We start from the raw sequence: 26477 nt of genomic DNA, 5'->3' as shown, positions 1-26477 counted from the left end.
TGACAGGCCGATATCGACGCGAATGAGATCACTTGTGAAGAATCAGTCTTTCACAATTGGTTCTGGAATTTCTTGTGTTTCTTCCGTGTCCGCCCATCCATGGTGGGTGACAGATGACAGATGACACCAGACACCAACATGTCCAAAACTGCAAAACGCAACCGTTTCGATTCATGCACTCCCGTCATCAAACAATCTAATCAGCAAAGCATATCCCAGCACCACTACCAACCCAACCCACATCTTATGTCGTCGAATCCAGCTCTGACCCACGTCCCGTGCAGCCTGACCGCCTTCCATCACCGCCCCAAGCCCCGCCGCACTGCCCGCATGTCGTCTGCGCAATGCGCTCGCTTCCGGCGAACACATTGTTCCACTCCCGCCATTCGCGGAAGAGCCAATGTTGCTACTAGGATCCGGCAAAAATTGACCTGTAGCCGGATCCACCCGATTCTCCCTCATCCACTTCCAATTCTCCTGGTCCAGCTCCGCCCACTCGGTACGGAACTTCAGACCCCCATCGCCAGCTTTCACACTCCCAATGCTCCTCGTCGACGGCGACACGCCTGCCACTGCTTTAGCATGTGACCCGCCACCTGTCGAGTTCCACCACCTCGAGCGCGCAGCGAGGATCTTGCGTTCAGACTCAGAGGCACTGACGGATCCGGTTGTCATCTCCTCGCTGGTCATGAAGGAAAGGAGGCCGATGAGGATAGTGGAGACTTCCCAGGCTGGATTGAATGATTTGGGGTGGAAATCGCTGATGCTGAGACAGAGGCGGGTGGAGGGCTGGAAACGGCCGGAGGGAGTGTGCATGCGGATGGCGGGCGGGGCAAACGGGTATTCCGGTGGGAACATTAGGGTACCCCAGTATTGGCCATTTTCATATGGAGTTTTAGGAGGCCCGGTGATGATGTAGTGCCATCTGTGAGTAAATTGTCAGCTTCCATTTTATTTTTTGGAGTGGCTGAGGGACAGGTGGAATAGTTTACTCTAGAATATTTGAATCGGATGGGTGTGCTATAATATATGGTGGCGGATTTTTTTGGATGTTCTGGTATTCGCGCACAAGCTAATTACAAAAAAAGCATGTCACTGTTAGTAACTGCTCATTTACAATGCTCTTTCCGTATACTTCCAGAGATAGCACACTCACTCGTTTATTGGCGGCTCTCGTAGCCATCTCACCAACGGTGGGTCCCTCACAAGAGAATGGAGCGCAAAGACGTAGGAAGTTGCGAAAATAGAACAGCACAGGATTCGTAGGATGTGGATATAATAGGCGGAGTCAGGTAATGAAATGGGAAGTGAAGTAGAAGAATGGCGAGGATGAAGAAGGGGAAAGGTTGAAGCTGAGGTTGCAAAGGCCAGCTGGACCGCCGTCGTGCTTGCGCTTCACGTGACCGTGACCATTACCGTATCATGGTTCCACTCCCGCTTCCCGAAAATCAGCAATTCTTCGATGGACTCAAACAACTGATATAGGTCAGCCATTGCAGAGCGTCGCGATGGGTTCACCGCTTGCAAGTGATGAGAATGTGAGTATCTAGTGTATCCGTAATATGCCGAGTCCTCTATTTTGCTTGCTGACCAACTATACTTGTTCCGGTGGTGATTTTTCCATAGTTCTTCGAACTGCTGCAGCAACAGTCAGCCGATCCGAAGCTGCTCGAGGAGCAGCAGCAAGCTGTTAATGAGAGAATAAACGCCATATATCAAAAGGCCCAGGCCCGGCTCGCTGAATTGGTTCGTCTTTTTTTTTTGTTACTATTTCCGACCCTCGTCGTTCTGGAACAAAATGCCGCCCTCAAAATTATTGCGCTGGAAAGGAAGCCGATTTCGCAATTGGAACAATGACGCTTATGAATGAAATCAAAATATTAGATTGACCAAAACTCCACGCTACCATGTACAATCTCATCTGTCCAAGTCCTCAATGCGAACAATACAAGGAGAGGTTTTCTGGAAAGAGTCCTCAGTCCTCTCTTGAGCTCAAATAATCACCGGCCGTATACTCTCTCGGAAGCCTTAAAGGAAATCTCAGTATGCACGGATACACTCAGCCGATTTGGTATGCTACCCATCTCGATTCCTTTATCGTCTAATAAAAGATATATAAACCAAACTAACCAAAAAAAAAAAAAAAAAAAAAAAAAAAAAAATATCAGACATCTTCGAACACCCCATCTCCGTCTTTCTCGACAAACCTTCCCAGGTCGACCCTTCCACAAGCCCCACTGACCTCGAAGTCTACCTCTCCGTCAAAGAGAAATCCCGTATCCTGCTAAAAACTGGCACGGATCTTGGAAATGCAGAAGGGTCCGCCTACACCAACTTTATGTGGCGGAATATTTTTGGCGGGGCTGAGTCACTGAATATCAACGCTTCACTCGGCACCCGGACCAAGTCCGCTTACCAGGCCACCTTCGAAACACCTATCCTCAGCAACCCGGATGTTAGGTGTGAATTTGGTGGCATTGGAAGTTCGACGGAGAAGAGCTGGGCGAGTCATGAGGAGGCGGTCAAGGGAGGCTGGGCTAAGCTCCGCTGGCTTAGCGCCCACGGACACAGACACGAACTGGGCTACAACGGATTCTGGAGGCAAGTGACAGGTCTATCTACGAGTGCCTCGCCAACTGTTCGTGGGGATGCTGGCGATAGCGTTAAGAGCAGCATTTGCCACACGTGGATCAATGACCAGCGCGATAACCCGTTCTTGCCCTCGCAAGGATTCTACATGAGGACTTTCAATGAGATGGCCGGCTGGGGTCCGCTTAAGGGGGACGTATCATTCTGGAAATCAGAGGTGGAAGCTCAGGGCGCCATACCGATTCCCATCCCCGGAGTGAAAGGGAACACCGGCTTCAGCTTAACAACAGGTGCCCGTGCTGGTGTGCTCTGTCCATTAGGTCTGGATGCGGCTCGGAAACCCCAGCTTTCCCGTATCAACGACCGCTTCCAACTAGGTGGCCCAACTGATGTGCGCGGCTTCAGACTCTCTGGCATCGGTCCACGGGAAGGTCCCGACGCATTAGGGGGAGATGTTTTCGCGGCGTGTAGCGCAAACCTTCTATGTCCTTTACCTCGGGTTGGGGCGGAGAAACCATTAAGACTGCAAGCTTTTGTAAACTGTGGCCGTCTGCTGTCACTAAAGACGCAGAATGGGAAACTACCGTCGACGCAAGGGGAGGTTATGGATAGTATTTTCGCGACCGTATCAGAGCTGAAGAATGAGTTGCCGAGCATGGCCGCAGGGCTGGGCCTTGTGTATGCGCATCCTGCTGCGAGGTGTGAGTTGAATGTATCTTTGCCTCTTGTCACACGGAAGGGGGAGGAAGGGAGAAAGGGCTTGCAATTGGGGATTGGGATCAATTTCTTGTAACAGAAGGGAAAGGGTAGTGTACAGTACAGTTTTAAATGTAATAGAAACGGGATAAACCATCGTCGTATCTTCTTTCAACAATCAGCATTTCATCAACTTGGCTGCCCGGTCTTGGCATTTCATACAAAAGTTCTCACGTCACCCTAACAAAACTACACCGACAAGAACAGCTAAGTAATAATATCACCAACTACCGCCATCTATACGTTACTTTCTGTCTGTCGCTTAGTGGGCATCATCACTCAAAATCAATCCCAGTAGCTCTACAAACCAGCAATCCATATCTTGAATACTACCTCAGTACTACCGCCACCCTCTTCATCTCCGCACTGATCTCGCAAACACACTCATTCACTGTCTACAAACGATACCTCATCCCGGCCGTAATGGCCCAATTCTACTCCCAGCATCAGCAGCAGCAGCAGCCATACGGCGCAGGGCCCCAGCAGCAATCCGCACACAACCTCCAATTCTATCCTACCTCCTACTCATCCGTTTCTGGTCACACAACGCCTTCACAGGCCACATATGGCGGCTATGGTGTAGCTTCAGGCTCTGGCCCTGGATTTTCAGTTGGCGGGGGAGGTTCGGGGGTGGCTGGCGGATATGGTGCTGCTGCTTTTGGTGCTTCGTCGTCCGGCGTGAGTGGGCGCATGGGCGAGCAAGGTGGATTGAGGACGGGGTGGTTGGCAGCGTTTGGGACAGAGGGATATGAAGGCGAGCCGCCGTTGCTGGAGGAGTTGGGGGTTAATTTCGACCATATCCGAAAGAAGGTGAGAAAATTGTTTTTCCTATTTGTCCATACAACGAACCCCCCCCCCACTCTCAATATACAGTAGAAGTACGTTTTCCATGCAGGCAACTAATTACTACATAACTAGACCCTTACAGTCCTCAACCCCTTCGCCCGCGTTGACCAACACCTCATGGATGACAGCGACCTCTACGGTGCCCTCCTCTACATAATCCTCTACGGCACATTCCTCCTCCTCTCCGGCAAAGTCTTCTATGGCTACATCTACGGCGTCGCCGTCTTCGGCACGTTTGCCCTCCACCTCATCCTCAGCCTCATGTCCCCTTCGCTCTTAGACCCCATCTCCACAGGCCCAGAAACATCCTCCCTCGTCGACTCCGTCTCCGCCACCGCCGGCTACCACCCTCACGACAAACCATCCGGCTCATCCGGCTCATCGGTTGCCCCAGGCCGCGCGGGACACCTCTCCTCAACCCTCACGTTTCCCCGCTCCGCCAGCGTGCTGGGATATTGTTTCCTACCCCTCGTGTTGACAAGTGGCATCGGCATTCTTCTACCCATGGACACACTGTTTGGATACCTGCTAACGACAGCCGCGGTGGGGTGGTGCACGTACAGCAGCTCAGGGATGTTTTGCGCTGTGGCGCGGATGCGGGGAATGAGGTTCTTGGTTGCGTATCCGCTTGCGTTGTTTTATGTTGTTTTTGGTATTATGGGCATTTTCTCGTCGAGGGGTGGTGGGTCGTTGGTTGCAAAGGCGACGGGGGGCTGAGTTAGTTTCCCATGTGTAATCTGTGAGCTGTGGGCTGTATGTGAGCTGGGGTTTGTGGGTGAGATGCGACATTTAGAAAGGCGTAGGTGAAAGCAGATGGGAAGGGTGATGTTCTGGGGTGTTTTCCATTTGCGTTTATTGTCTTGTTCTTCTTTACGACTGCAGTCAGTTTGGGTTTGGAAATGATAGATAACTCGATTGACTTTAAATTATATATTTATCTCTTCATATGCTCAGAGCTCTCCTTTGGTTCAGATTTCTTGTTTGTTTTGTTCTTTGGTTTTATTTTGGGGATATTGTATATGATGCCCGCTTTTTCGCTAGTCCCTTAGTCTGTTCAAGGCACAGAAGGGATTTTCTTACTAGAAGGGGAACAGAAAGAAAATTAAAAATTTCCTTTCTCATGAGATGTTTGTTTTGTTTTATGTTGTATGCATAGAAAAAAGAACAAGTAAGGTCAATGCCGGGTAGGCAAGCTGGGTTGAACCCTTGAAAGTGAGAGGAGAAAAAGCATATGGAAGCGGAGGGGGAGGGGGAGGGGGAGGGAGAGATAAAACAATGACAACAACGATAATGCAAGTGCTGTTCTATTGAATCTCAACGCTATATAAGATTGTGAAGAACGGATGAGAGGGACATGAATATCAGAATATGGAATTTGCCGCATATGAACATATCCAGCCATCTAACTATATATATTAAAATCCCACCGTAAAAACCTAGCCATTCTTGCTGTTTTGAGAAATCCATTTCATAGCAAGGCATAAAGAAGATGGGAAAACCACGCTCTACGCTGATGCCGCCTCCGCTATGATATTAGGCCTATATAGTTACTGTTACCATATTGCATTTCAATTAACGAATGACTTTCTCCCCCTTAGCTGGCGCCCAATTCTTCAACCACTCTCTCGCCTTCCCTACGTCCCCCGCTCCCGCCTCAACGGCTGCAATGCACCAAGTGACATCGTATCCCTTATCGTTCATGCCCTCGCCAGTTCCAAGTTCCGCCCCAGTCCCAGTTTCAGCAGCTAACAACTCAGCCAACTTTCGCCGCTGCTGGCTCTTTTCATCTGTGCAGAGATAAAACGGCGACGTATTCGTATTCGCGGCTGCTGCTGCTGTTGTGGGGCTAACATTAATAGCGTCTAGAAAAGGTTTAATCATCGCGGAAATTTCCTTGCTCGTGAGAGCGGGTGCTACTTCACCACCGTTATCGGAAGATGTGACAGTAGAAGTAGCAGAATTTGAACGCCCAGTCTTGCAACATGGGTTGAGACACCACCCCTTCCCACATCCTTTTAGCATCTGCGTCATATACCGCCGCTCGATCCGACGACGCAGCGCTTTCCCCTCAGGATCATAGACGTCCGCATACAGCGGGCCAAAACACCCCGTGCAGAGGCCAAGCGTGTCGTTGTCGTTACTTTTGTGGTTGGAAATAGTACTGCTATTGATGCCACCTTGTAAAGTCCGGCCGCAATTGCGGTTCGCGCACACTCGCGGCGCTGGCCGTGAAAGGCGGTCCAGGTCATGGTGGCGCAGGTGCGTTTTCATGTCCTTGAGTCGAATGATTTTGCTGCAAAGGTGGCACTCGGTCGTACGCCCGCCATCGGTAAGTTCGTGTGGGGTGAGTCCCGACAGCAATACTTCGGGGTCGTGCATGTCTGGATCTGCATCTCCCTTTTGGGGCACGATGAGGTGACAAAATTGGCAGAGGATGAGTTTTGCGGGGCAGGTTGTAGTGCGGTGGTGGGCGAGTATGGGGAGACTGGTAGCTGTGAAGGGGCAGTTGGGACAGACATGCGGTGTGTGGAAGACTGTGTTGTGTTTTAGTTGACTGGATTGGTCGTTACCGTAGGAGGAATCGTGTGGACAATGCCAATGATTTTTCCATTCGGGGGATCGTTTTTGAAAGACGTTTTCGCATTTAGGACAGAGGATGTTGTTACGGAGACAGAAATTTTCATGCAGGAAAAGGGTACGCTCTGGAATCCATTGGTGGCAATTTTTGCATTGGGTATCATTTGCATCATGTTCGGCTTCCTCCAGGGGAGCCAATGTCTCTCTTGGCATAATAATTTTTGTGCGGAGGTTGAATTTCAACGGAGTTGTATTTGTCGAGGTAGTGTCATTGCCATCTGGCGTGTCTCCTGAGTAGGCATGCACGGAGATATACAGAGCTTCTGCATCCTGAAGCTCGATATTAGTGGGTTGCAGACAGATTCGCTTCGGGGAAAAGCTTGAGAAATCCCCAAAGACATGTTCATTGTCCCTGGGTCGGCTCCTTTGTCTTGTTGAAAATGGGCTGATAAATAGGTCCACGTCTGCACCATCTGCTGCATCGATTTCAATATCGAAAGCACGGCCACGGTCCCAATCGTTAAGTTCGTAGTCAACATACTGCCCTGGCAATACTTGGCCGCTAGTCTCTTGCCCTTGAGATAGCTTCCCACCTATAGAACTTCCTCCCCTGATTCCTGGAGCACGAGAAGCTTTTGCTAACCGCTTCTTTAAGGTCTCGCGAGCCTGCTCCTCATTCAGCGCTTCGATATCTACTTCCAGGTCAGTATCCACAATACAAATTCCGTCCCCTTGGGGTTCTACTTTGTCAACCAGGAACCTGAACGTTTCATCCCGGGGCCCAGGAATTAGCAGAAGTTCCCCAAGCGTCAAAGTTGTGAAGTTCTCGCGCAGGTGTCGTTCCAGAAGGGCTTTCCAATCTTCGGGGTCATATCCCGCCTCAAGAGGGCGTAGGCGAACATAGGACCCCCTTGGCAGCCGTTTCGCATGTATAGTGACCAGCGGCCGTTTCGACATATTCGAAACCTTCCCGGATTCTGGCATATCCACATCAGAGGACGACTCCTCCCCGGCAGAGGGGAAGGCGACATCGTCGAGACCAAGGCTCTGACGAAGGAAGGAGCTCAAGCCCACTTCATTCTCCTGTGCGGAAAACTCGCGAATACCAGCATGGACGACCCGGCCGTTCGAGGGATTAACTATACGGAAAGTAAGGGGATTTGGGAGCTGCTGCTGTCTGTTTTCAAATAGTTCTCTGGCTCGCCGTTCGGCAGCAAAAGTGTGTGGGTTGAAAGGATCGAACTGCGGTGTAAGAGCGTGAGTATGCGCAGATTCTACGGAAGTAATTGGAGCCGCAGCTAGGAGCTGTTCGAGCGCGGAGGGAGGCAGAAGAATCTTATCTCCTGGCAATTTATTTGTTCGAGTCGGAGGGGCGACAGCGAACTGGGCGGACCATTGTAGGGTATCCGAATCCGAATCGGTCGCCATGATACACCGAACAGACGATGAATTTTGGAGAGAAAGAGGTTTGAAAGAAGCTTATGGCATTGCCTTCTCTCCCCATCCCACACCAACTGTTTATATTCCAGCTGCTGGAGGAACAAACAGAACGCGAACAAGCCCCAACATTTGGGGGCTGATTACCAACGTCGAAGTTGTTTCCAGAACCTCCGATAATTATCTTATCTTAATCTTATCTAATTCCACGTGATTTTCCATAGTATATTACATGTGAAACTTTTTAATAACAACATCTACGAGTAACTATTAAATCATTAGAATAAGCATCTAACTGTTGCAGATAATCCATTGATGCAATTATATATTCATCATCAATATTTCAAAAGTCAGGCTACTATCGAGATTCACAAGGATGAGAAAAAATGAATTATTCCGAGTTTTTGTCAAGCATTTTAAACCACAGAGTCTTGCTTTCACCCGGTTGAACCTGATGATAAAGAGAGCAAGAGTAAGAGTGACTTATCAACCACTCCATGATTCCTCTGAGTCAGAATTAGGCAACAGTTTCATCAGCAATAAGTCTCACTCCATGTTTAAAAAGGTAGTTTATGGCTCCATGGAAATTTCGTAGTATGAAATTTCCAATATAAATGTTAATTATCTTGCAGATGCATTCTTTACCACCATTACAAACCTGTTGGGAGGCGCTCTTCAAAGCCTTTTAAAACCCCTCTCCATCTATCAACAGCCATGAAATTGAAAACCACTCGCGCACCCACACAAGAATTGAACAAAGATGGCTGCACAATACTAAAACAACTCCGTACAGCCTGTTGGATAAGGGTAGTCTATAAACATGACTTATGACATCACATTTCTCATCCATAACCTAAGTTAGCCATATGCCATCCCAGACAAAGGGGGGAGCCCAGTTCGACGGCATCAGCACTCATGCTAAATCTCAAGGAGTTGGAGAGAAAAACCATATATTTGATTGATTTGCCCAATTGTTAGAATAGAATACAAGAAACTGCACGTCGCAGGCAAAGTAGTACCATCAGGTGTCCCTCCTAACAGACATAACATACGGTCAGTTTCTCGACCAAGATGAGCTTTCTAAAATACAAAGTGGTTCCTAGTCAATTGTTTCCCTGCCTTAGCGCCCTTGCTTATCTCCCCACCGTCCAAGTATCAAGCAGACTGTCCAGCATCAACCATGTACTGTACAACAAAGCATATCACTCTTTAGGAAATATTCCCACGGACAAAATTGGGTCGCGTTCGTTTGTGCCTGGCAGAGCTACGCCCTCCCCAAGCACTTTTATGTCCTCGAGTGATTTACCATCGGTAAGATCGACATAAATATGGACTTTGACTTGACCTGGGGTCGACACGAATGAGATGTGATTCCCGGTTTTTTTTTTTTTTTTTTTTTTTATTATCTCGCCGGTTGCTGTGTTAGTTGTTGTCATATGGCATGAGCCCCTAAGGTACTGTGAGTTACTGTACTTGTAATGACCTTAAAGACTATAATTAGTGACGTACAAAATTTTGGCTCCAGTCTTCTGAAGTCTCTTAGCGCTCGCATGAACCAGATGCTCAGTGGCCGCTTTCAAAGCATTCCTGTCCACTTCAATTCTTTCGGCGTCTCTTGCCAGATTGTTATGTGAACCAATGGTCCATCTGATGGTAATGCCATCAATCGTACCCGAAAGGGAATCGACGGGGAGACAATTGGGTAAGGATATCGTTAGAAATTTCGTTGATGGATTCTAGTGAAAAGAAATGGGCTTCCAACACTAACAAGGGAGTGGGGAGGGACGGCGACGTTTCTAGGAATGGATTGCAAGACCAGAGAAGTTGAATGGCACGGGCTGGAGTGTTCACTGTAACTTGTATTCAAGATGTTTGAGTGATAGAGTACAGGAAGAGATTAGTCTGGGAAGAATCAAGGGTTTATATGTTCAGTATTTGTTGTCCAAAACTGGGGCAATGATGCCTCGGGTATAGAAGGCTCGTCTTCCTCGCTCTAGCAGGAAGTAACGAGAGATCATGCTCTAGGGCGGAGAATGAGCGGCAAGCTTGAAACCAAAGGATTGCACGCGTTACCTCCTTCAGTATCCGAATTAGGTATCTCTCCGGTTCATGTAGTGAAGGCTACAAATAAATTGATTGACAGAGGAGAGTCCTTTTATTTTTGTAGATGTTTTCGCTTGCTTGCTGCTTGACAAGGTGGTTGGCCAGTAATAATAGCGCCTGCCAGCATATGGCTTGCTTGAGATTTTGTCTAAGCGCTGCGCAAAAGCAAGTTGGGACTGCCATCCAATTGACTTGGGAGCCCCCAAGCATCAATTATAGAAGGAGGGTATCGTGGAAACTGGTGGCCACAGGCTGCAAGCTTGCCAGGTCAAAATCTACTTAGTCGATTGAGCGTCTTGAATCAATTGGATGATGGTGGATCTTGGAACAACAAGATACCAACATCCTGTCACAATTCACATTGTATCTTCCAAAACTGCAGTGGAACTCGGAAGAATATCAAGCATGCGGCACAGATGCTGGCTGTCATCTGGAATAGGAATAAGTTGGTGGAATCTACTAGTTAAGTAGTTAACTACCTAAAAGGTTTGGTGCTTGCTTGGCAAACTGGCAGTCGCAAAACCGACAAGCGCCTACTTAAGGACCAGCACAAACCGCGGATTATTATCACCCACCCTACATTCACCTCTTCCCCCCTTTACTGTTTCCCGTGAGTACCTTCCAGCATTTGGAGAGGCTTCATCTTTCTGCTCTGTGACCATGACAATCCAATACAACATTTACGCCTTTTCCCGAATAACATCACGGTAACTATCGAGGTTATCGATTATGGCGATAACGACTGCACCACCTCAAGATCTCACGGCCGATAAGACGGCAGACTTCGGCGATGATGTTAAAAACTGAAGATGAGCAAATCGACGTCGAAGCAATTGCTGAGCCCTGGGAAAAGTACAATCTAAATGGCACCCCCCATGTCTTCTACCCCCTCTGCCTTGGAGAAGTGCTCGATGGGAGATACTTAGTAGAGCATAAAATTGGCTTTGGCGGCTTCTCCACTGTCTGGATGGCCCATGATCTTAAGACAAAGAGAGATGTAGCCCTCAAGATCTTTTCCTTGGGGGAATGGGGGGAACACGAAACTCACATGCAGAATGAGATCCTGCAGAACGTGCAGAATACTTCCAACCTTTTGACTTCTTCAGCAACCTTTCTGCTCCCAGCTGGCAGCCCAAAGTCTCATCATAGGGTTCTAGCGTTTCCGTTGGTGGGCCCATGTATTACATCACTTGTCTTGGACAGAATGCCCCTGGTCACTCGCATGTCTGCTGCTAAGCAATTGCTGGAGGCCTTGGAAAGGATACACAAAGCTGGCATTATATTTCTCAGTATATAAGTGCTGTGGGACATCAATTGGTTCAACAAGTTCTCCCTTCCTCCAGAGGTTGACATAGGGGATAACTTCCTTTAACGGCCGGCCAAGTGCTTCATATTTAGCTGCCCTGCTGAGATTATGGAGCGGAACCATCCCCCACATGCAATTGCTCTCATTCAAGTCTGTGGGGAAATCTGTTAGAATACTACCAGGATACACACTGAGAGCAATGATGGGAGGCGGTGTAGGCAGTGCTCGGCTCAGTCAACAACCATATTTTTCCATGACAGCTTTGAATGAAGGGTCGTGCAGAAGCTGGGTTGCAGTCAGACATTTCTCAGAACAAAAAATAAAGACTTTGAATATAATAAAAAGCACATGATTTTACTCAGTCTGATCAACTTCAAAGTGATATTTTGAAATCTTTATTGCAAAACTATATTTTGAATCAGATATTTGATGTTGATTATATCAGAAATTCAGAGTTTCAGAGTGAATGTAAAGATCTTTTCATTATTTAAATAATAAATTCAAATATTTAATTATATTAGATACTTCATTCTGACTCTGATCAGAGAAAGATAGATAATCAAAATATAATTATATAAAAATAATCATATAATTTCATATATCACAGATGAAATTTGAATCTTATTTATAAAATCAATTTAAAAAATAAAAAAATATAAATGAATAATTCTTTTGAATCATCAAATTATCAAATTTCATAAACAGATCAAAGTTTTCAAAATAGAATTTTTTAATATATAAATATTGTAAAACATCAATTGATTGAACAAGTTCTCCCTTTCTTCAGAGATTGATATAAAGTATATTTTTTTTTAACAATCAATTAAATATTTTATATTTAACTGCTCTGCTGAGATTATGAAGTGAAATCATTCTTCACATACAATTGCTCTCATTCAAATCTGTGGGGAAATCTGTTAGAATATTATCAGAATACACACTGAGAGTAAAAATGAAAGATAAAGTTTATTCATTATATAAATTGATGAAATTTATTAGTTAAATATTTAAAGTTTGATGCTTGCTTGACAGACTGACAGTCATAAAACCATTCAAAATATAATCTTGCAATAAAGATTTTAAAATATCACTTTGAAGCTGATCAGACTGAGCAAAATTATGTGCTCTTCATTATATTCAAAGTCTTTACTTTTTGCTCTGAGAAATGTCTGACTGCAACCCAGCTTCTGCATGACCCTTCATTCAAAGCTGTCATGGAAAAATATGGTTGTTGACCGAGCCGAGCACTGCCTACACCGGTTGTTCTTACTACGGGCAAACAATACGGAGTATCCCCGACACCAGCTGACGTCTGCGTGAGGCCGGTCCGGGTAGTGTTTTCCATTTATGGATTTTGTTGGAGTGTTCGTTGGCGAAACTATAGCACACGGGCAGGAATAAAGGACGTTCGTGTCAAACGGGTTGTTCAGGGGAACCGTCCAAGAAATGGCTCAGGGATATACATATGTTGCCTGCTCTATTCTAGCGCTATATGATGTACTAAGTTCGAATCTAAGCACAGTCCATTTTCGAAGCCAATCTTGACAAAAATCCAACGTGTAGATGCTCTGTGGTGGACGCTGATACGAAGGACGCTTGCGATGTTCTTGCTGCAGCTGGAAATTTATAGGTTACCTGTAGAGGCAGCACGACCGAGCAGCCTAGTTGAAGCTACAGCGGTACCGTGCTCTGACGGGCAGACAACTAGTTATAGGTGGAACAAGTTAATAATCCCGCGACTGCAGGATCCAACGGAACCGAAGCCATATATATATTAAAGCAGAGGTAATGCACTCAGAAACCATTCTTGGCTTAGTGATTTGCACCAACCGAGGCAAATGACTCTCCTTGACATGGGAATCATCCGCCGGAATGACCGATGATACCTTCTACTTCTCGTCCACGAACTAGAGATGGATGGAGCAAATGACGCAAATTTCATTTCAGACACTAGACTCCCTGCAGCCAGATGAAGCTGGAAGAGCCATCGAGTGCATGCAGCGCCTTTCAGATGTTTGTTGCCAATGTTTTGAAAATCATACCCACCAGTGACCTCGAATCAACTACTGTCAGCATCCCATCCATTTCCATCATCACTGAGGCGAAATCGGGAAGGGGATTACATATATTTAGATGGAGCTTCACAGATTGGAGGCCGGTGCCATGGCCGCAGATAATAAATAGGATGAAGGCTAAGAATACATGCCTGCGATTCCGGATCAGTTGACCTCTTTTATTTATAGCTGCTCTCTCACAGGCATCGAGGGGGGGGCCTCACTTTTACCACCCCACATCGCCGCCCCGCCGGAAAGTTGACGGAGTGGAAACCTCTCCTTTCTTTGAAGCATCTCCTCTTACATGGATTTCTAAACGATCCGACCGATAGATAGGTCCTGGTGCCCGGTTGATGTGGCAGTTTATAGACATTTTATTTAGAGGGACTGTTGGAAATGTCAAAATGATTGATCGGTTCTGAAGCTGGGGGTTAAATACTCACTCATCTTTAAGACAGTTAGTTATAACTGCATGCAACGTAATTTTGCTTTCTTGAAAAAGTTATTCTCCCCATAACTTAATTATAACTGTTCTGATCTATGATATCCCCCGCAGACAGACATACATCCAACATTTAGAGAGAGAGAGAGAGAGAGAGAGAGAGGAAATAAAATTGATATTTAGCCATATGCAATGTTTATTTTTCAATGTGTAAAACGAATGAGAAGAGTGACCCTCCCGCTGCCTACCTACCTAACCTGGCATAAAACATAAATGTATATATATTAAAAAAAAAAAAAAAAAAAAAAAAAAAAAAAACCAGACAGAATAAACAAACAGAAAAACATTCAAACAAGGATTCGTTTACTTCCGCAAACTCCAGATTTAACACCCAGTTCAAGTAATACTTAACAATGGGATATATATGGAAAACGCCTTACTCGCATTCATTTCATATCAAACGGACAAAAAGAGATCAAAGATATTTAGGCCAGGTCAGGTCAGGTCAGGTCAGGTCAGATCCGACCAAATGAGGGAACTAAAATACCAGTTCAACTTTAGCGTGAAGAGAAACTGAAACACACAAAAAAAAATTGAGTGGAAAATCGTATCCGTATGACGAAGCAGGGTATTTAAAAAAAAAAAAAAAGGGGGGGGGGAAAGGAAAAGAAAAAGGCGGGGCATTAGAAAGGTATGTATGTGGCGTAAACGAAGAAGGTAACGAAAATGGGTGAGAGAAGAAGTGAAGTGAAGTAAAGAAACTGAGGAGAAATTGCTGGGCCGATCCTGGATGGTGGGTTGCTAAGCATGAAATTGAGGGAGTAGCGATTGCGATGGTGATGGCTTTCATAAAAGGAGATGGGGAGCAGGGGAATGGCATGTGAACGATATGGAGCGGAGAGGGGCCGGTTGACCTGGCTGTAGGTTTAAAAAGGGTAAGAAAACTTGGACAGTATTGAGTGGAGAAAGGATAATGAAGCTGGTTTTTTTTCTTTTTTCTTTTCTTGGTATGCGATGAGAGGTTCGAATCGGTCTCATCTCATGCAATTTGCGGGGGAAGTCTTTCCCAGCAAGCGCCTATGTTGTCGTATTCCCCAGGACCGATCCGTAACAGGGATAAAAAGATGATAAAGTGGGTCTCTTTACCGTTCCTGGATGTGCTGTCCCGATAGCCTAAAGCGGTTTATATCTAACCATGAAGTGCAAAGTGTTAGATATTCCGTTGAAGATTGGCATCTATCAAGGAACCCTCTGTCGCCGCCCGCTGGAATTGCACCAATCGCACTAGATAAATAGTTCTCGTAAGAATTTTTCTCTTATTTCACGTCACGTATCATTTTGTGATGGAGATAGATCTGGGACAGCGGTTGATCTATGCAAATAAAAGGAGAGTGAAACGAATAAGGAAAAAAAAGGGTTTTAACCTACCTTTGTATCGGTGCATCCATCATTGTGCTCAACGCAATACTCACCCTGGCAGGTAGTACAGGTTCGCTGGACTTCTGCTTTGCAGGAGCCGCACTATTTATTTATAGTGGAACAAATCAGTAAGTCCATTGAAACAACGATAATTATATAAATTGTCGGCGGTTCAGGAGATGAGCGTGTCGTGGAAATGGAGAACTTACAGTAGCTCCGCACTCCCAACAATCTCTGCTGACACCTGCTATGAAGCGCTGTTTATAGATAGGAAAAATCATGGTTAGCTAAATTTGTTTTCTAGTTGGTAAAGAGGGGTGCTGGATAAAAACAAGGGAAAGGTGTGTAAATGACTCGTGTGGGAGTGCGCAAGTGGTAAAAAAAGATATTCAAAGCCATGTATTGCTACATGATAAGTACAAGATAGGTCAAAAGGCTAAAAGCATACTTCCTTCAATCATATCACCATTTTCATACAAAGAAGTGCTGGCCTGCGAAATTTTGTTTTTGGGTTTTCAATTTTTCTTTTTCGGTCCAAAATTTTCGCATTCAAGTCACCCTCGTATATTGTCATGGGATCGAACGAGAGGAGGTACTAGTAGCTTCGGTGTGGCATTGGAGACAGAGACCGTTGTTGAATACCTTTGGGTGTGAGGAGCCTCCTTCCCCCTCTCCAGATCCGGACGAGGAGGAGGATGAAGGTGAAGACTGGAGCGCGGTCTGATGTAACTTGGGGTGATGCCTCGGCTTTTCTGGGTGAGGGAGGCAGGCTGAACACCACCAGCTACCACAACGGTTGCACCAGCGGTTGATCAGGCATTCTTGGCACTGCATCATCAGAGCGGGCTGATCATTGGCAGAGAAGACGGGGGACTTGGCGGCGATGATTCGGGAGGAGTGGAGCGGGGGAGGGGTCAGGAGTGGGAATTGATACTCGGGTGAGTGACTCCACAGTGCCGGACCTTCAGGTGAAGTGCGACAGCCCTCGCAACCCCTGGGGCCGAGAGCAACTGTGGCGATTGCTGGTAATAGATACCTGGGCGGCTGCGTGTCGTTCCCTTCCACAGAGACAAATGGTTGATGGGCTGGGCTGCGGCATAACACCGCATCAAACGAGATGATGCCGTTACAAAGCTGCAGTGTCTCTGCCCATCCGTTGGGCATGGCTTTTCTAAGCACTTTGCCGGATCCTCTGTACCACGGATGTCTCCATGTCAGCTGATCATGGTGATTGTCTGCATCAGCGGAATTGCAAGGTTGATTGTCCAGTCTGTCCCTTCTAGCGACTGTGGAAGAGTGGTGCGTTTGCTGTCTGCTGTATAAGACATTCTGCGAATCATCCTTGGCTGTAAAATGATAGATCCCCTTCACTCTCGGCATACCCTTCGGCCGGGAAGGCCGGACGGCATACTGCAAGGTCTGCATCAACTTACGCTCGTTTAGATTGAGACAGTCCCTAATTGACAGTAGAACGACGTTAAACCTGTCCGTTAGGATAATATCGGCGATGAGGTCTGCGGGGACGGAGAGACCATCTAGAATGAGAGTTCTGACATCCTGTAAGATAGATCGACGTCCCAAATCAGAAAAGATGCCTCTCAAGGGACCTGAGTAAAAATCGTCTTCAGTCAGAGATTCATCCATGCGCTCGCTCCTCCACACCTCACCGCCTGCATCTATGGGACCCATTAACGGTGGTGGCTGAGCGGCGCGGCATGTTGTCAGATCCATATGCCGAAAGACGTATGGAGTATCCATTATGATGGAATGGAAAGCGGTGCATGTTGAAGCTAGCGAGAGTAGAGAGGAGATCGAAAGATAGGGCGCGATGTGGTCAAGAATAAGGGAATTGGATAGGAGGTCCAGTAGCGAAATGGACGCTGGGGTGTGAGAGAGAAGAAGTGAAGAGCTGGTAATCTGGGAGACGCGGCCGACCAGATGGTGTTTGTACGCAGCCATGGCGCCAGTGGCGATGGTTTCGTGCATTGCGGTACAACAGCAGGAGGCAGAAGTGGGAGAGGAGGAGATTGAAGTTGATGTCGCCGTTGCCCGGTGGCCCTGTATCTCCTGGAGCGCAGCTCTGGCATTCGCAAGTTCCGTTTCCAACAGATGGATAGTAGATTGTAAGACAATGGGCATGGCTTTTGTATTGAGAGGATCAATGACAGTCATCAAGGTAGCCCATAGCTGCCCTTGGGCCATATCAGGCCGGCTGATATGGGGGGGATTTACGTGTGTGAATTACTAGCAGTTCTTGTGCTACTTTTAAGCTGTTCCGGTCAATGGAGAGAGTGGCGGTGAATCTCGAATCTCGAGCTTGCGGAGGCGAACTGGAGCTTGAAATCAAGGACAACCAGGGCACTGAAGGTTAAACCTAAGAGCTGATCCCGCAGGAAACCGACAAACCAAGTATGCCGGGGAAGCCGGCCAGCAGGACGACTACAGAGAAAAGAGAGCCAAAGAAGAGCAGTAAGTAGCCAGCTGGAGAGGAGGTGTTAAATGTTAGGGTAGAGGAAGAGGGAGAAGGGGATTGAAATGAATAAATGGGAAGCTTTTAAAGAAGTGGAACCAGTAGCTTGGGGAAAAGTGGCAATTCGAAGCGTACAAATCGAAGCTGGATATATCTCGAGTGCCGTAAGTTTTGATATTTACTAGTAGGTTATGATGTATAAAAATATATCAAAAAGGACGATTGAGGGTGGAGAGAAGAGCGGTAACTATATATATATATATATAAGAGACGACAAACCTCAACCATCTGTGTTGGGGTGGCTAGATAACAGCGATGCCAAAGCATATAATAATAACAACATCCTAATAGGAATAGCAAATAGCTTCATATCAGAGGCTAACTTGGTGCTACGCCCGGCGCTGCGGGAGGGCGGCGAACTCGGCGAGCACAACTCATCGCAGGCCGCTATATAGATATCGACCACAGCTAGCGTCTGGGCGGGGGGAGGGCGGTGGAGCTGAGAGGGACAAGCAGACTGAGCAAGAGGCCCATTTGATACGGCCTGATTGTCGATTCTCTGACTATTTATCAACAGATCTACCGTCCCGGCTTCGTATCCAGATTGTCCTTGGCCCTGAAAAGAAAAGAAAAAGTCCAAACAAAAGCCAACCTGCAGCTTCTCCCCCCCCAGCTGTTGCATACGAGTACTAGGATTGGCGGGAACGGTGTCCATGTCCCGCATATTCCTGTCAAGCTCCCTACATACCCACCCACACTTACATTACGTGCGCTAACTCCTGCAGCTCTACTCCGTACGCAGCACTGTGTCTTCGTGCCTCTCACTAACCACCTCGATTGGGCAGGGAAAACACGCCTGTGAGTTAAGGCGGAAAGCCTCGTCCTCGTCCCCGACATGATAGCCCAGCATAGGCAGCTCTCGACCTTGGATCGCTCCGCTCCCCGGAGTTGTTGGATCAGACTTCGAAGAGGAAAAAGCAAAATGGTCACAAGACGCGGTGGAGAAATTCCTTGTACAGCTCAGGAACTTGAAAGAAGACCCAACAGGTCAGCCCGCGGATAGCTGCTCACTAGTGATATAAAAGTCGTGCTTTTAGGGTCTTGGAGAGCCAAACGCAGACTGATGGAGAAAGAGTTTCAGAAGAACTAATCTGTAGTATTATATCCAAAAGCAGTTGGCAAGTATAAAAGTGCAATCGCGAGCTGGCCCTTTGTTCCTAATGCATGAGTTAGTACGGAGTAGCACACATGGAAAGGCTTATTGCGCAGAAAACCCCACTCCATAGCTTCGAGTAGGGCGTTCGTGGGCCCAATGAAGAAGCGTTTGTAGATGCCGGTAGACCGGACTTGCATATGCACAGAATATGCTGAGCTGTTTTTGAAACTCTCTGGCACGATTCTGTCAAATAACCAGGAATACAGTACTCCGTAGATGAGATGGCATCTGCAAAGAGGAGATGTTTTGAGAGATCAACATATATACATATATTTACGGCTTCATTTGAATGTTTCTGTCAATTGATACCCTTGTATATATAGGAATATAGAGAACTAGTTTATGTAGAGTCATACACTCTACATAATTTCCAACTCCTAAGGAGGAAAAATCAAAAGATGACACCAAGACGCTACTTGCCTTTTCTACACAAGATATCTAGGTGAATACGTGCACTCTATAATTGTACAGTACATAATGATGCCCAAAAGAAAAGAAGCAAAACATGGGGAGAGAAATGAATGATTATGGGAGCAGTGAGACGAAAAGAAAATCGAGAAGGGGAAGCGGTGTTTAAGAGAGGTTTATAGTTAAGGTAACGTAGAGCAAAATATAGGCGCGCTCTGGGTGAATGAAACCTGTCAGACCCGAATCCCGATCCCGCCCCGTAAAATGATCCATATTCTTCATGCCATAACTCGGTTGACGTAAGGAGGGTCCGACCGAGCTAAGTGAGAAGTGGCTGGAGACGGTCGGATTTTCGCCATGATTTCTTCGTGTACTTTTACCCTGTGAAAGCGGACTACCTTAGCTGGCCGCAGGTGATACCAACTTCGCCGATTGGATTTATCGCTGCCAAATTCGAAAATGAAAACACCGCGTTGTTCTGCTCCTTTCGTCCCTCACTGGTTCTATTTCTTCTTCCCACCCTTTTATCCACCCTAACCACAACTTTCGATTACGCTTATTTGAAGAATTTCTGCAAACTGATTTCCTTGTCGTCGTGTTTGTTAAGCACCTTGGCAGTCGCCAGGTCAAAATCCTCCTGTGTAACATGTACTCGGCGCTCGCGCAATGCATACATGCCGGCCTCTGTGCAGACGCCCTTGAGCTCTGCGCCGGAGCAGCCATTCATCTTCTCAGCGATCTTAGTGAGGTTGATGCCGCGGGTTAGGTTCATGGATCTGGAGTGGATGCGGAGGATGTCTGCGCGGGCTTCGACACTGTGATTGATTGGATGGTCAGTGGGTTGATTTTAGGTGCGATTTATGATGTGGAAGACAGGCTTAGCTTACGTGGGTGGGGGAAATTCAATCTTTCGGTCGATTCTTCCAGGTCTTAGGAGAGCAGGGTCGAGGATATCAAGACGATTGGTAGCCATTATTATTTTAATGTTCTTCGTAGGTTCGAATCCGTCCAGTTGATTCAGGAGTTCCAACATGGTGCGTTGGACCTCGGAGTCTCCTCCACTACTGCCTTCCACACGACTGGATCCGATACTGTCAATCTCGTCCATGAAAATAATGCTGGGAGCATGTTCGCGAGCCATAATGAACAACTCCCTGACCATCCTGCTGCCTTCACCTATATACTTCTGAACCAGCTCCGAACCACTCACCCGGATGAACTTGCAATCTGCGTGATGTGCCACTGCTCGTGCGAGGAGAGTTTTGCCGGTCCCTGGAGGTCCATATAAGAGTACGCCCTTTGGCTGTGCAATACCTAGCGACTCGAAGAGTTCCGGGTGATTGAGGCCGAGTTCGATGACTTCTTTGATTTCCTTGATTTGTTGATCAAGGCCACCGATCATGTCGTATGTGCTGTCTGGGACTTTCTCAACCATCATCAGCGATACGAGCGGGTCAACTGATGATGGAAGCATTTTTTCGAGCTTGTATGAATCCGAGAGCAGTGACACTCGTTTCCCTACTGTGAGCTTGGAGATGTCGACATTATCCGCGACATCAACAACTGGGTAATATCATTAGCTGGGTTCTGGTGATCTATCCTGGATCCAATTCTCAAAGATAACCTACCGTATTTCCCTTCCGGATGTACCTTGACAAGCACCTTCTTAGTGCCCATAACCTTGACCACTTCGCCGACGTAAGATCCCGGTTGTTGTAACAGACCAAGCTCTTCCCGTAGCAGCCTTACTCTGGAGTTGTAGTCATTCCGTTGTGCTTCAAGCCGCCTCAAGACAGCTTGGCCTTGGATGATTTCAAGCTTCATGCTCTCTATCTTGTTGCGAAAATAGTTATCGAGCGCCATGATTTTGTTTGGGGGCACCCGTGGCTGGAGCTGGCAGTTGAAGAAGAGAATGGCTCCGGATGGATGTAAGGGAGCTGAGTGTTGTTAATAGGAGGAAAACGGAAACAAATTGTGATAAGGGGTTGGTCTGGTATTGGGTGAGGATTGTGCGTGAACAGGATAGAATTCTCCCTAGCTAAAAGCAAAGGAACCTTGGCAACTAGCTAGCAGATTAGTCATCATACCACCAACTTACCGCTGTTTGCGCTGTTTGTTATGGATCAGGCGGCTCCTGAGCTTCCCTCGGACATTGCGCTAAGCCTGTTCTTTATTTAGCTCCAGCCACTTGCATCTGCAGCTGACTTGCGCAACAGATCACGGGCTGCTGGCCTGGCATCTCCGTCTGTCCGCTGCCATTTATTTCCTGCGGATATGTCCTCTTCCTAGCAATCCCCCTTCTCTCTGGTAAGGAGATTTCGTGGTCTCTGATGCTGTTGAACCGCGGGGTTGGTCTGTCCCTGGACAATCCCTCCACTACATCCCATCAGATAGCTTTGTTTAGCATGCAAAAATTGGCACACGCTGTATTTCAGACGTCCATATCACTACCTACTGCAAAAATGAACTAGAATAATATATTGTTCTTCCATATTTCACTCTCGCACTGATATGAATTCTCGTGCCAATCTCTCTTGAACGCCCCCTTTCTTGTGTTGTCCGATTTAACACCTTCAAAACCATGTCATCCACCAAGAATAATCAAGATCCTCAGGATCCATCACTGTCTTCATCAGCTTCAAAACCGTCAGAGAGTAACCCTATTATCGAAACAGAACAGGACGCTCAAGCTTCACCTGGCAAACGACTGGGAAGGCCTAGACCAGCGCAACCCCAGCGGAGGACTACTTATGGTCAGAGGCCTTCAATAAACTTGAAAATCTTCCTTTCAATGGCTAACGCGTTTCTAGGCACAATGGACTCGCAGGATACAGGCGGACGCGGATCTCGCACGGAAGGAAGCTCCGTGACGACATACGAGCCCATTCGACCGGCTCACATCTCGTGGCGGTCGACGGAACGAACAGCCAAAAAGCCACCAACCTTACGCAGGACTTCTACCAAACCACATAGAGGACAAGAATTCTCAGTAGATGATGATCCAAGGGAATATGAGGAAGACAATGCCCTTTATAAACACCCCTCCATGAGGTCGACTGCATCACTTCGTCGAAGGGGTACCCACATCCAACAACCTATGCTCGAACGTGTTGATTCGAGAGACGAAAGTGGAAATGATGATATACCATCAGCTGAATCCAGTAACCGCTTAGGTGATGACCGGGGCGAGCCCTCTGGACTCAGCAGCATGAGCGTTGATGGTGACGACGATTCTCATAGCGACGTGAGTGATGCGGAAAGCTTCACGCTTAAAGACCGCCAGCAAGCCATAAATGAGACCCATCCATTTGGTATAAGGATCTGGAAACCAGCTCTTTATAAGAAGCTTCGATCTGTCGAAAAGACCGCAGAGGGAGATATCCATTCAGTGCCCGGAGAGCGAGTTAGCAACTGGCTCTATATGGCCAATTTTCTATGGTCAATCATTTTCGGTTGGTGGTTGGCGCTGGCTGCCCTTCTCGGCGCTCTTGCCTGTTTTCTCTTGGGCTTTTCGCCCGATTCCATGGCTTATGGGAGAGTGTTTTCCCACCTGTCTCTCTACCTGCTCTATCCTTTTGGATCCTTTGTCCGTCTCGAATCCGATGAGAACTACGCACTTGAAGATGAAGGTGAAGGTCGCAGTATCAGCGAGTATGAGCAATGGCAAAGTGGAGATCTTGAACATGGAAGACTTTTCTTTGGCCCTATTTCTGATAGGTCACTGGTCGGACGTCGCAGAAATAGCATCGACTCCGCTAGTGAAAATGATAGCCTGCTTGGCAGGACAGGAAGAGCATCGCGAGAGGAGAATTCTTTGAGGATCAAGAAACGCTTTTTCGGCCGCGGGGAGTGGACCTTTGGAAGAGTCATATTTTATACGTGGTTCTACTTTGTGATCGGTCCATTGATGCTCCTTGTCTCTCTTGTCTGCTGGTTGATGGTCTTCTGGATTCCCATGGGCAGAGTCACCCTCATTTTATTACACCATCTTCGCCGCCACCCTTTGGCACTTTCGTTCCATTCGGATACGACTTACACTCGGTCACCCTCTCGGCCTTCTTCTTCGATCTTACTTTGTACGTACCGCGCTGCTGGCCTTAAATACTGGAAATACACCATCGACGGAACCAACATTTTCCTCATCAATCTCCTTGCTGTGGTTCTGTTCACCATTCTAGATTATTTTGTCTTAAACCAGATGCTGAACGTAAAATCGTGGATCACTCACTCCGGCTTGATATTTTCATTAGCTCTAATGTCCATTATCCCTTTGGCATATTTCATCGGACAAGCTGTGGCGTCCATTTCCGCTCAATCATCAATGGGATTAGGTGCTGCTGTCAACGCCTTTTTTTCGACGGTGGTCGAGGTATATCTCTATTGCATTGCCCTAACAGAAGGCAAAGCCCGGCTCGTGGAAGGGAGTATTATCGGGAGTATTTTTGCGGGTATCCTCTTTCTTCCCGGGCTGTCAATGTGTTTTGGCGCCATCAGACGCAAAACTCAACGGTTCAATGTTAAATCTGCTGGAGTTACGTCGACCATGCTCCTATTTTCTGCTATTGCGGCATTTGGACCGACGCTCCTTTATAAAGTTTAGGGCCCGGAAAGTCCCCCCCCCCCCCCCCCCCCCTCCCCTTTTTCCATAGCCATGCTGGCCCTCCTTCATTACTGGGTACTTACACACTTGTTTTAATAGCACGAATTAAAGTGCATGTCATGTACCAGCAGTGGGCTGGGTGGACCAAGGGACTGTCGTCGTTGCTACTTCTCAGAAAAACCTGAACTTCAGGACAGATTTTTCCTGAAAGCAGTGCAGCCGATTTCTTGGTTTGCAGCTTTGCTGCTTTTCTTATCATACGTAATTGGGCTTTGGTTTACATTGAGGACCCATGCTGCTATTATCTGGGCAAGCGAGCTTGATGAGAAAAAGCCTCTACACACACCTACACACCCACACACCCCTCATCTCCTTCCCCCAGACTCCGATTTTTCCAGCGGAAAAGCCAAACAAGTTACTTCCGCTAACGGGCCCCAACATGTCAGTCATGGAGGCACTTATCAGCGAAGCGGGTCTATTCGAGATTCTCAGCTGTACACTCGCATTCTGGGGCAGTCATTAAAACATGTTGGCCTTCCTTCAAAATCAAACGATGGCAGTTTGGAACAACCTTCGACCCAAACAGAAAACCAAAATATTACTCCCCACCTTGTTCCACCCAAAGACCATGATAACATAGCTGAAACTCTCTGCCTTCCTGGCCTGTCGGAAGAACAAAATGAATTGTTTGTCCGTAAGGTGGCAGAGGTAGCCGCTACCGCCGCTGCTGTGGCAGCCCGTGATGTTACAACCCGGCAAAGAAGGCCACCAATTGCTTCTCACGCCTCCGAACATCCACATAACAAACCAGTTGGCGTTTCCAGCACAGCTCACGCTGAAGATGTGGAAGAAGGCGGACTGCTTGCTGAAACCCACGTCGCGGAAGCGGGTGGTCACGACGCGCCCAATTGGAGCAAGATGAAGAGCTCCGTCATTCTTCTAGGTGCCACGTTGCTTTATGCGATCATCGCTGAGATATTGGTAAACACAGTTGATACTGTGCTGAACAATTTTGATATAGATGAAAAGTTTCTAGGCATTACGCTCTTCGCGCTAGTTCCGAATTCTACGGAGTTCTTGGTATGTGTTTTTTATTTCTTTATTTTTTATTTTTTTATTTTTTATTTTTTATTTTTTATTTTTTATTTTTTTTTTTTTTGAAGTGATACAGAAGCAAAAGCGTCTAGTATTAACCGTTATCAATAGAATGCCATTTCCTTCGCCATCAACGGAAACATAGCTCTATCAATGGAAATCGGTTCTGCATATGCCCTGCAAGTGTGTCTTCTGCAGATCCCCGCCTTGGTGTTATTCAGCGCCATATACACCCAATTCATAGACAAAAAGGATCTCCTAGAACACTCTTTCAAGTACGTTTATATACAGGCCTCTATTTATATCATCAAGAGAAGAAGGAAACACTAATTTCCTGTTATTTTCACACAGCTTGATATTCCCACAATGGGATATGATCACCGTGATCCTCTGCGTTTTCCTCCTGTCCTACATGTACGGCGAGGGAAAGAGTAACTACTTCAAGGGTTCCATCCTTGTCCTTTCATACCTATTTGTGATTGCCGGTTTTTATTTGTCTGACTTTAACGATATAAACGCCATGGACGTTGATCCGGCTGATAGCTTGGCCATGGGCCAGAGTGCTGTGTTTCGGACCATTGGTAGGACGAAGGGAGGTGAGGCCTATTTATGATAATATTTTTCATTAATGTCCACAAACTAGTCAGTGGTTTTGCCTGTCGACGGAAAAAGGGAGGAGGGGGGCAGGATTTCGGATTATGGCTGGGGTTGGTACAAGGTTGCTTTAATATGGTTAGTTAGTTATGTTTTTTTGTTATTATTAATCTTCTGTAATTGGTATTAATCACAAGATGTCCTGACGATCATAGAGCTTGGAAGTGGCATAATTGGGGAATATATCTAGGTTGTTGATCAACATTAGCTTCATTAGAGCTCTCTATTTGCTTTTTTAGTTCTTGATGGAAAGTGGAAGATGTGGATTATAACGGAGCTGGTGCCGACAGTTCTGAAGTTTTTGTTTAGATTAAGAATGAAGAAAGAAAAAAAAAAAAAAAAAAAAAAAAAAAAAAAGAGGCAGCCCCGATTGAAGATATATGATGTATGAAATGACTTCATGTGCCCAATATATTAAGGTAATGCTAATAAAACGGGCATTACCCAATGAAAAGCATATCTCTGCCACAGTTCTTTCAATGTATGAAAAATTGGCAGGAAGTCC

At 46.7% G+C, this 26477-nt stretch overlaps 6 protein-coding genes across 6 annotated transcripts; 2 read left to right on the top strand and 4 right to left on the bottom strand.

Annotated features, from left to right (window-relative positions):
* Nucleotides 1-171: 171 nt before the first annotated feature.
* HCAG_07686 (hypothetical protein) lies at nucleotides 172-858 on the bottom strand (the record flags this gene model as incomplete). Its single annotated transcript, XM_001537327.1, has 1 exon — nucleotides 172-858. The coding sequence occupies one exon, from the start codon at nucleotides 856-858 to the stop codon at nucleotides 172-174; it is 687 nt and encodes a 228-aa protein (XP_001537377.1).
* Nucleotides 859-1508: 650 nt separating this feature from the next.
* Nucleotides 1509-4908, top strand: HCAG_07685 (hypothetical protein; the record flags this gene model as incomplete). The annotated part of the gene is made up of 6 exons (XM_001537326.1): nucleotides 1509-1538; nucleotides 1627-1746; nucleotides 1885-2071; nucleotides 2169-3290; nucleotides 3641-4155; nucleotides 4264-4908. The coding sequence occupies 6 exons, from the start codon at nucleotides 1509-1511 to the stop codon at nucleotides 4906-4908; spliced, it is 2619 nt and encodes an 872-aa protein (XP_001537376.1).
* An 855-nt stretch (nucleotides 4909-5763) lies between these two features.
* HCAG_07684 (conserved hypothetical protein) lies at nucleotides 5764-8196 on the bottom strand (the record flags this gene model as incomplete). Its single annotated transcript, XM_001537325.1, has 1 exon — nucleotides 5764-8196. The coding sequence occupies one exon, from the start codon at nucleotides 8194-8196 to the stop codon at nucleotides 5764-5766; it is 2433 nt and encodes an 810-aa protein (XP_001537375.1).
* A 7056-nt stretch (nucleotides 8197-15252) lies between these two features.
* HCAG_07683 (predicted protein) lies at nucleotides 15253-18714 on the bottom strand (the record flags this gene model as incomplete). Its single annotated transcript, XM_001537324.1, has 7 exons — nucleotides 15253-15283; nucleotides 15539-15631; nucleotides 15739-15776; nucleotides 16172-17086; nucleotides 17192-17741; nucleotides 17861-17968; nucleotides 18383-18714. 7 exons carry the CDS (start codon nucleotides 18712-18714, stop codon nucleotides 15253-15255), a joined length of 2067 nt encoding a protein of 688 aa, XP_001537374.1.
* Nucleotides 18715-20179: 1465 nt separating this feature from the next.
* On the bottom strand, nucleotides 20180-21486 carry HCAG_07682 (26S protease regulatory subunit 8; the record flags this gene model as incomplete). The annotated part of the gene is made up of 3 exons (XM_001537323.1): nucleotides 20180-20438; nucleotides 20511-21186; nucleotides 21252-21486. The coding sequence occupies 3 exons, from the start codon at nucleotides 21484-21486 to the stop codon at nucleotides 20180-20182; spliced, it is 1170 nt and encodes a 389-aa protein (XP_001537373.1).
* A 718-nt stretch (nucleotides 21487-22204) lies between these two features.
* Nucleotides 22205-26059, top strand: HCAG_07681 (conserved hypothetical protein; the record flags this gene model as incomplete). The annotated part of the gene is made up of 5 exons (XM_001537322.1): nucleotides 22205-23992; nucleotides 24323-25303; nucleotides 25430-25593; nucleotides 25670-25914; nucleotides 25962-26059. 5 exons carry the CDS (start codon nucleotides 22205-22207, stop codon nucleotides 26057-26059), a joined length of 3276 nt encoding a protein of 1091 aa, XP_001537372.1.
* Nucleotides 26060-26477: the final 418 nt, after the last annotated feature.

This window comes from Histoplasma capsulatum, genomic scaffold, assembly GCF_000149585.1.
Source record: "Histoplasma capsulatum NAm1 scaffold_9 genomic scaffold, whole genome shotgun sequence".
In the NCBI taxonomy this organism is placed as follows: domain Eukaryota; kingdom Fungi; phylum Ascomycota; class Eurotiomycetes; order Onygenales; family Ajellomycetaceae; genus Histoplasma; species Histoplasma mississippiense.
This window is presented reverse-complemented; position numbering and strand designations above follow the sequence as displayed.